Below are 10422 nucleotides of genomic sequence, written 5' to 3' on the forward strand. Positions count from 1 at the left end.
GGTTGCACTTGGAATCCACCAGGTGCTCCTTGGAAAGCGTATGGGGGCTGTTCTACTCTGTCCTGTAGGGTCGCTATGAGTTGGAATCGACTAGACGACAACAGGTTTGGTTTGGTTTTTGGTTTCTAACGGCCCACGGGCTTTTCCCCAGAACACCAACAAGGCCAGGAAGGTTCTTCCGAGAGCCTGCCGGGGGCGGGGATGGAAATGTTCCACTGGCACCACCTCCACGCAAGGTTAACCCGTGAAGCCCATCAGACAGTTCTAATCTAGAAGTAGAAGCAGAGGAACGTGCATCTGACTTTCCGCCTGCTGAGAAGCAGCTAGGCAGCCTGGAAACGGCCGAACACGGGCGCGCGCTCCCTGTGCCTGCCTCCCGACGCGTGCGCGGGGCTGAGGCCCGGGCCTGCGCGCAGCCTTGGCGCCTGCACTGCGCGCGCGCCGACTCGCGTGGGCCCGGCTCTGGCGCGCGGCGCGGGGGCGGGAGGCGGGAGGGGCCCTGCAGAGGTCTGGGAGCGGCGTGACGGGAGGCTCCGTGGCCGGCACCGGTGACAGGCAGTGTGCGCTGTTCGGAGTGACAGCTGCCCGGCGGAGGAGCGCGCCTCTCGGTTTTTCCTCCGCGACCCCGCGGCACTAGCGCGCCGCCCGAGTGGACCCGGAGGAGGCAGGTGGGGCGGGAGCGCGCGGGGCCTCCGGGCCGCGGGGGACTCCCGGCCGGGAGCCGGCTTCTGCCGGCCGGTTGGCGGTTCCGGGAGGGGCCGTGCGAGGCGCCTACGCTGGAGCTAGTCTGCCTCATGTGGGCGCCGGTGCCACCGGCCTGGGGAGGCCTCCCTGGGGCGGGGGCGGCGCGGCCCACCCGGAAGGGTGGTGGGTTTTTCTTTTCCGTTTATGACCGACGGTTTTATGTAGGACAATATGCCGTGAGGTGCGTGGGACTGGCGGGGACCAGTAACAGAACTGGGTTCTGTGTGACCATCCCCAGCCTGGCCACCTGGGACAGGTTTCGCACCGAGCGCCCTCTGCATTGATGTCCTTAGTGGTTTTCCAGAAACGTGCTTCTGGGATTTCTCACGCGTCTTCCCTTGTTTATTAAGTGGACAGTTTTCCTGGTGAAGAACCTTTTTGCCAGGGGGTATTGAAAGCTAAACTAAATGATTTTGCTTTCAGCCTTTTGCTAACCTGAGATTCCTTCCTGGGATGCCCTTACGTCAATGACTCCTACAGATAAGCTGCTATTACCGTGTAATTGTGGTAAGGGCTGTGACAGGGACGGAGTGCAGATTCAGGAGGGTCCGAGGAGGTTTCCTGAGGGATTGATAATCTAGAGCTGTGCTGTGCAATACGTAGCTACTAGCCACATGTGCCTATTTAAATTTAAACTAAAAATTTCGTTCCCCTGTTGCTCTAGCCCTGTTAAAGTGCTTATTCTAAATCATCTGAATTTGAAGGGAAGTTGGAGGAAAACACGGGAACTAAGACTTGTCGTAAACAGAGATGCGTTTTAGTCCTCATCCCTGTGGATTAGATTGATGGGATTATAATGTCAGCATTGTTTGAATTAGAGAGCAAGTTCTTCACTTCATCCCGAGACCACATAGGCAATTCAGATTAAAATTATATCTGGAAACAATGTTTTGATAAGTACTTGAGAATGATATTCTTATGGGATAATAACTTGCTACGTGTTTCAAGCTAGACTGGGCTTCCTAATGTAAGAAAATATCAAATCAGCGTCTTAGTTATCTAGTGCTGCTACAACCGAAATACCACAAGTGGATGGCTTTAACTAAGAGAAATTTATTTCCTCACAGTTAAAGTAGGCTAGAAGTCCCAATTCAGGGCATCAGCTCCAGGGGAAGGCTTCTTCTGTAGGCCTTCTTCTCTTCAGTGTTCCCCTGGACTAGGAGCTTCTCTGCGCAGGGACCTCGGTCCAAAGGACGCGCTTTGCTCCCGGCACTGCTTTCTTTATGGTATGAGGTCCCCCTGTCTCACTGCTCACTTCTGTCTTCTGTATCTCACGAGATTGCCTCAGGATACAATCCAATCTTGTAGATTTGAGTCCTGCCTTACTAACACAACTGCCACCCATCCTCCCTCATTAACATCATAGAGGCAGGATTTACAACATATAGGAAAACCACACAATATCAGGAATCATGGCCTGGCCGAATTGATACACACATTTTTTGGGGGATGTAATTCAAACCATGACACAGTGTCTTTGAAGTATTTCAATAAAGAACCACTGTCCTTATTTAGAAACACAAGTCTGATACTTTAATTGTACTTTCACATTGACAGTTGTCATTTATGAATTTTCTGCATGATTTAAAGTAAGTTGTCTAAATAACAGAAGATCACATGGTACAGGACATGTAGCAACAATGGGGGAAAAGCAGGGACTTGAAAATGGCAGAAGTCTAGCTGTCTGTGTTTTGATGATGCAGAACCATCCTGGTTTCATCTTTTTTTTAACATAGATATGATGCGTTTTTTTAAACATAGATATAATAATGCATTTGGAGCCGTGGTGGCACAGTGGTTAAGAGCTCAGCTACTAACCAAAAGATCAGCAGTTTGAATCCACCAGCTGCTCCTTGGAAACCCTATGGGGCAGTTCTACTCTGTCCTATAGGGTCGCTATGCATTGGAGTCGACTCTATGGCAGTGGGTTTGGTTTTTGTTTTGTTTTTTTATTGTACTTTATTTTTTTTTGAATTTTTTAAAATTTTTTTATTGTACTTTAGATGAAGGTTTACAGAACAAATAGTTTCTCATTGAACAGTCAGTACACATATTGTTTTATGACATTGGTTAACAACTCCACGATATGTCAACCCTCTCCCTTCCTGAACTTTTTTTTTTGGTGAAAATGTACATAGCTAAAGATGGTTTTTGGTTTTTAATGATGCATTTGTAATATTTTTCATTTGATATGAGCTGTCTGAACTATGCAGTCCCTATGATTAACACTGTCAACTGCTAACCACAAGGTTGGTGGTTCAAGTCCACCCAGAGGTGCCTTGGAAGAAAGGCCTGGTTATCTACTTCAGAAAATCAGCTGTTGAAAACACTATGGAACACATTTCTACTCGGACACCCATGGGGTTTCTGTGAGTTAGAATGGAGGGCAGCTAGTTTTACCTGGACTGTAAGATTGACCTTGAAGTGCACCGAATGTTTATTTCTATTCTCTAGAAGATTTAACACATAGTATAACACATAGTGTAACACACTTTATAGTATAATACCATGTGCTATACTATGTTAAGTCTTCTAGAGAATAGAAGTAAACATTCATTGCACTTCAAGATCAGTCTTACAGTCCAGGTAAAACCAGTTGCCCTCCATTCTAACTCACAGCGACCCCACATGGTATATTATTTATAGGAGCCCTGGTGGCGCAGTGGTTAAGCACTCGGCTTCGAACCAAAAGGTCAGTGGTTCGAACCACCACCTGCTCCGTGGGAGAAAGATGTGGCAGTCTGCTTCTGTAAAGATTACAGCCTTGGAAACCCTATGGGGCAGTTCTACTCTTTCCTGTAGGGTGGCTATGAGTTGAAATCGATTTGACAGCACACAACAACAAAATGCTGCTGTGGGCTTGCTTAGTTTGTTAGCCTACATTCGTTTCATGTTTCAGATAGCTGTATATTGTTTCCTTCTCTAGCGTGTGAGCTGCATTGTTTTCCTTCAGCGCTGTTCAACAGAACTCTGATGAAGGAAGGGTACTTTCTGCTGTGTTCAGCGTAGAACACTAGTTACATGTGCCTGTTGAGCACTTTAATGGGGCTAGAGCAACGGGGGAACAAAATTTTTAATTTAAATTTAAATAGGCACATGTGGCTAGTGGTTACCTATTGTACAGCACAGCTCTAGATTATCAGTCCCTCAGGAAACCTGCTCGGACCCTCCTGAACCTGCACTCTGCCCCGTCGTAGCCCTTACCACAATTACACAGTAATGGCAGCTTATCTATAGGAGTCCCACGCTCGGCTGTCATTGACGTGAGGGCAGGGCATGTCGATTTTCTTTACCCTCTTCTTTGTCCTCCCCTCCTATTCATAGCCTAGGACCTAGTAAGAAACTCAGTAATTGTTGAATGAATACGTAGTCTTGAGAACAGGTATCTTACCTTTTATATTCTCTTTAGGGCCTAGAGCTGACAAAACATCAAATATACAAATACACATTTAGTGGTTGAACAGTTTTTATGTAGGTCATAAGTACATGGATTACTGGATGTATGCTTAAACACTTATTTTGGTTAGATTACTTTTTTTTTTTGACTCTCATGAAAATAAAGACTCACGATAAATAAAGTACTATATGAAGTTGAATGAAGGGACCTTACGATTCCAGCTCGTGTGGATACAGCTTTGTTGTTGTGTGGCATCAAATCGCTTCCAACTCATAGTGACCCTGTATGACAGAGTGGAAGTGCCTCGTAGTGTTTTCTAGGCTGTAAGCTTTATTTACTGTACCATTGGTGCTGCCAGGGCTCCTGGACAGAGCTTAGAGTTCTTGTTAGTTGAGCAGCTCAAGGATGCTGTTTTTGCATCATGTCTCAGATTAATAATGCTAGTCTCTTGGCTGTAGCAAGGGTCCTTAGCAGGGCCTTGACAGCCCTGAACTGCTCAGAGGAAGTTAGTGTGTATCTCTGTTCTCCATCCTGTGTTAGGGCATGGACCAGGAGTCTCTGAAAAACCTTGATAGTAGAGCCGAGTTAGAAAATGCTTTTGCTCAGAGCTAATTTGGGTGATGAGGTAGGTGGAATTCCTATCTAAATTGAAGTTTTGGGAACCTGCTTCTTGGCTATTTTAACTATAACCCCCTTGCAGTTGAGTCGATTCTGATTCATAGTGACCCTACAGGACAGAGGAGAACTGCCTCATAGGGTTTCCAAGGAACAGCTGGTGGATTTGAACTGCCGACCTTCGTGGTTAGCAGCTGAACTCTTAACCACTGCACCACCAGGCATCTTTTATGTACACAGTTACTTAGGGTTATCTTAGGCTTACTTTGTATAATCAGTTATTATCAGTTAACCGTAGCAGGGTCTGGAATGAAAGTGTGTACTCAATCCAGATCTGTCCATCTCTCAGTTTGACCAAGGTTCCCATATATCCTAGGTCCTCAGATCCACAAATTGCTTTTGGGGAAGGATTCTAAGACTATACAGAAGTCTGTGGAGGTGTGTATGGTTTTCTTCAGTGGGCAAAAGGTTGGATGTTAAGCTTTTTCATTAAGGAAAATAAATGGGACTAGGAAAAATTGCAAGGAAGGCACAGAATACAAACAACGTTCACTAAATTTGTCAGGTAATATAACTTCTCTGGGCTTAAGATTTCTAGCATGTGAAACGATGAAATTGACTAGATCTTGTTAAATGTATTATATTTCCACCTAGAATCTAGGATTCAAATATTAAATATATGTAAAACACCATTCTTATGGGAAGCGATACTTGTGTAAGATATAGTTCTTATCTTTAAGGATCATAACAGTTTATAAGGAAATTAAGGGTGCTCTGAGGATAACTTTCAAAAATATTTTTGAAGGGGAAATTCTTTTTTTTTGAATGGTAAGTCATTTGGTTTGGACCCTCTTAACCAGCTCAGGAAGATAACCGCTCAATCACTTTGCTGAAGAATTCAGAGTATAAAAAGCATAACTGAGTCCAAAAGTGTGTTTATAGCCAGATCAGTCTTCCTAAAACACAGCTTGAATCATGCCACTCCCCTTTTTAAAAATCAGTAGTTTCCCAGTGATTATGGGATTATGTGGTTTGGTCTTTGGTATTTAAAGTGCCCCTCAGTATAGCCCTCAGAAGCTCTCATGTCCTTACCTTTTACTGTTCCCCTAGATGGACCCCACGTTTCAACCTGCTGTTCCTTTAATGTACTTTTCTTGTCAATTTCTGCTCCAGTTTCTGTTTATCCATACTGCAAGACCCCTCTGGGGATGCCGTGTTCACTGAGCCATTTCTGGTTCTCAGAAGATCACATAGCAAAGACTTTTGTATTTATGTTTTGGAACATATCCCATTCCGTCTCATAGTCTGCAGTTATTAGTGTTATTCAGTCTCATAAATTGTCAGCTATCTAGCAAGCATGAACTTGTGTGTTACTAATTTTTGTAATCTCTGATACATCTAGAATAGTTCCTTGTACACAGTGGTTCCTTAATAGATATTAAATTTTATTTCTCTTCCTTGACTTTAAAGGATACTTTATACCCTGTGTGGAATATTTTGCCAAAATTCACCCGCAGCAAGTGGAGGCCAGCAAGAAGAAATCCTGATTTAGGAAGAAGCTATAGTGTTATAGGAGGGCCGTCTTTATGATATGTCCGACTTTTTGCAATTGATAGTATTTGAGGAAGATCGCCACTGCTGTATAGCACCAATTCCTTGTCCCTGTCACCTTCCTATATATGTGGCCAAGTTAATGTCAAAATGATTCATAGTATTGAGTGGCAGGTAGTTTTAGCATCCAAGAAAGCTTAAGTACCTCTAGCGTAGTAACACTGGACTTGGTTATTTAATGTATATTATCCGCTTCATGTAAACATACACCTTATGAGAGAAAATAAGGCATTCTACTCTGCTAGTTCCTGCTAGTGTTGAGAAAACATGATTCAAATTGAAAAGAAATCAGTTAGCTCAGGGAGGCATTATTTACTGCTAGAGTAAGCTATCAGTTCACCATTTCTACTTATTCTGCTTTTTTGTACTGAAATCATCTGAAAATAATTTTTCTTTGGTTTTGTGATATGATTTTCTGCTTATATTTAAAAACAGATATAAAAAATCAAACCAAACCTGTTGCCATTGAGTTGATTGCAACTCATAGCACCACTATAGGACAGAGTAGAACTGTCCCATAGGGTTTCCAAGGAGCAACTGGTTGCTTCAGACTGCTGACCTTTTGGTTAGCAGCTGAGCTCTTAACCACTGGGCCACCAGGGTTCCAAAAAAACCCAGTTACGGGGTTCATAATATTTCAGACTTTAAAGGTCTGATGCAACAGAAACCAGAAGGTGTGTGGCTTCATAGTTCAGTTCTACTTAGTGTTTTCTCCATCTTCTATGTCATTTCTGAGATGTAGGCTGGAGTACAGCATATGCATAATTTAGAGCAAATTTATTACTAAGCGCTCGTATTTTCCAGGAAAAAGGTGATGTGAGTGACTATAGTTTAAAAGACATTGCCTGCTGTCTTCTGCTAGGATAAAATAAACATATCCGTGGACATTGTTAAGTAAGGAGTGAAAGGTGTCAGTAAGCTCTTAGATCTGTAGGAGTGACGTGATTAATTTTTAGTAAAGTTGTCTGGGGTATGAGGAAATAATGGGACCATTCTAAACTAGATTGTTTTCATGAGGTGAGCACATGGCATGAGCTGTTGAATGACATGATATAATCTGTGTCAGCATCTATGAGAAGTTAAAGACTTATCTACAAGGGATAATATGCCATGTGTGTTACTGTGAGTAAAGGGAATGTCGTCACTCATTTGGATTCGCTCAGCATTTTAAAAATGGTTTCCCCTGTTATTGGGAAATATATAGTTGTTTATTACTCTTGAGCTGTATAGAGGCAATGTGAAGCAATATACATTTTTTTTTAACAACAGTTTGCTAAAAGTAAGGTTTTTTTCCTCTTCTCATAATAAAAAAGATTCTTGAAGGTTAAAGTTGAAATTTCAGTAGGTTAGATAATAAAAGTTAAAAGAACATGGGTTTTTGTGATTGAAAGCAATCATTCTGAGTTGCATACAAATAGATACTTTTGTTTGTTTGTTTTCTTCATTAAAGGTGGCTTTCTAGAAGATGACCATAGAGGACCTTCCGGATCTTTCATTAGAAGTAAATCCTTTGATTGGAAGATACCCATTTTTATTTCCAGGTTCTGATACACCAGTTATCTTTTCTGTTTCTGCAGCACCAATGCCTTCAGACTGTGGTATGTTAAGTAACTGTTTATTTTCTACGAACTCGTCGCTTGACTTCTGTCTTATCCTCTTTTTGCACTCATAATTTTCCCCAAAACCATTTGCTACGGTTTTCATAAAATTTGCTAAAATTTTTCTTTTTTTAAAATACAATTGCTTATTTACTTTTTCTGCCCCTTAAGCTGCATGCTTCATTTCTGCTATCAGCATTTTTATTATGTGAAAACATTCATTTTAAGCACCATGGTGGATTTAGAGGATTTTATTTTTAGAATGCAATGGTGATTAGATATCTAGCATTTTTCTGCTATTGATGTATTTACTTTGGTTAAATATACTGACTTGCTAAAAAAGCCATGTAATTAAGCAGAGGAGGATAAGATACTGTCCCCTGGAATGTGGAGTGAGATTGGTTCATAGATTCTCCTTTAAATCTCCTCTGTAAAACTTAAATATAGAAGTGTTCCAATTTTCATCCTACTTAGACTTATTTCCCCAAGACCATATTTTATCACAGGTTTGGTGAATTAATAAAAGAAAACCAGGAGATACATTTGATCGAATTATTACATTACCAATTTAAAGTTTTCAAATGAAATATTAGGTCACCATTTCACAATGTCTTTCGAGCTAATACAGATTTTAAAAATCAGTAGATGTAAAATTATTGAATTGGCAACTTGTCTTTTTAGTTGTAGCCATTCTAATAACTCCTCATCTCCAAGTATCCCATTTGTATGTGTATGTGTGTTTAGATTCTATAGCAGTTTACCTTGAGGTCATCAAAAGTATTACATAAAATTTATGCCTTGGAGGAGTTGTTTTCAGCTAGTTCAAAAATTGAGTTTATTTTCCAGATTTCAGATACAGTATAACAAAATCAGTTACGTGGTGAAACCCTTAAAACACATTGTACCTTGCTTGAGACACTTACCTCATTCTACCTTGAATTTTATAATAGTCTTTTTCCTTTCCTAGACTACAGCTTTTAGCGATAGAGTAGCAATCCTGTTTTATTTTTATCTCATAAAGGCTCATATAGTCATTTGTTGACATTAATTGCTCAGTGAAAGTTTTGTTGAATAAATACATTAAATGAAATATGATAATGGATATTGAAGGCTTTGTATAACAGAAATTAAACATTGCCTATATTCTTAGAATTATAGATTCTTAGAGAATTGTAATGGATGTGTAGTTCAGTTTTTCCTACTCACCTCCTAGTATAGAGATTCTATTTTTAGGATTTCTGATAGATAACCGTTCAGCCTTTTGGATATCTTCAATAGGGGGAAGCTAATGAAGCAGTACATTCCGTTGTTAAAAAGCTTTAGTTGTAAAAAAAAGATTATTTTTGTGTGCAGACTGAAAAACATCTCCCTGAAACTTTGGCCAGTTAGTTGAATATGTGGAACAAATGCTTCTTTAAGATATGATGGTCTTCAAATATTTGAAGATGATTTGAATATTTGTACTGAGTCTGTGTTGTCCTTTGACCACCTACTCCTAGTTCTTCACCGGTTCCTCATTGTCAACATTTCTAGATCCTTACCACTCGGTTGTTTTCTTCTCTGTGCACTGTAGTTTGTCACTGTCCTCTTAAAAAGTGGCATGTAGCATTGTATTTACTGAGCAAGTGTTTATTGAGGGCCTGTTGAGCGGCAGGTGTACTGTCCTAAGTACGGAGGCTATCACAGTGACCAAGACAGACATTCTTGTAGGGAAGACCACCAACATTAGAGGCCATAATGAGTGCTGTGGAGAAAAGAACCACAGTGCTGTGGCAAAGAGTGGTGGAGACAAGTGGCTACTGTAGGTGGGGTGGGCATCCAAAGAGTAAAGGCACAGAGTTGGGAACAATGTTGGTGTAACCTAAGAATTAATGGAAGGCCATTGTGGCTGAGCAGCAAAGGGATTGAGGGGCAGAGTGGCAGGAGATGAAGCTGGAGAGGAAGGCAGGGGTCAGATCCTGCAGCTTCTCTGGCCTTGGTAAGGAATTTGTATTTTATCCACGTGTAATGGGAAGCCATTGAATGTGAGACTTACTAATGAGATTAAAACCAAGAAACAAAGGAAAAAAAACCCAAACCAGAACTTAGGTATTCAGTTCAGCGTTGACTCTCAAGGCAGTTACCCTGAAAGAGTATATACTGTCCTTACACAGAGTTTTGGAATCTTTTGCTTTTGAAAGTGCCATCAGAGCCAGTTTAGAAAAAGAATACAATTACATGTGTTATAAACCCCACAATACATTCTTATTGTTTTTTTTGCTTACATAGTAAATTATCTTTTAAAGAGATTTAAATAATAATGACAATAGTAAGATCTTATTTACTCATTGTCATGGTTTGAATTATGTCCCCCAAAAAATGTGTGTATCAATTTGGCTGGGCCATGATTCCCAGAGTTGTGTGGTTGGCCTCCATTTTGTGATTGTAATTTTATGTTAAAGAGGATTAGGGTGGGAT

At 41.2% G+C, this 10422-nt stretch overlaps 1 protein-coding gene across 2 annotated transcripts in view; it reads left to right on the forward strand.

The window, feature by feature from the left end:
• The first annotated feature begins 651 nt into the window (after nt 1-651).
• The window catches only part of CLIP4 (CAP-Gly domain containing linker protein family member 4), a 135709-nt gene continuing 125938 nt past the window's right edge, over nt 652-10422 (forward strand). Inside the window, exons 1-2 of one of the 2 annotated variants that reach the window (XM_004377647.2) lie at nt 652-668; nt 7818-7965. In XM_004377647.2, the coding sequence (XP_004377704.1) occupies nt 7833-7965 (133 nt within the window). In that variant the 5' untranslated portion in view covers nt 652-668; nt 7818-7832. Of the gene's footprint in view, nt 669-7049; nt 7966-10422 lie in introns of those variants that run through there. The other variant, XM_023732454.1, reaches the window with a different exon arrangement.

The sequence above is a fragment of the Trichechus manatus genome, unplaced genomic scaffold (assembly GCF_000243295.1).
Source record: "Trichechus manatus latirostris isolate Lorelei unplaced genomic scaffold, TriManLat1.0 scaffold00052, whole genome shotgun sequence".
In the NCBI taxonomy this organism is placed as follows: Eukaryota; Metazoa; Chordata; class Mammalia; order Sirenia; family Trichechidae; genus Trichechus; species Trichechus manatus.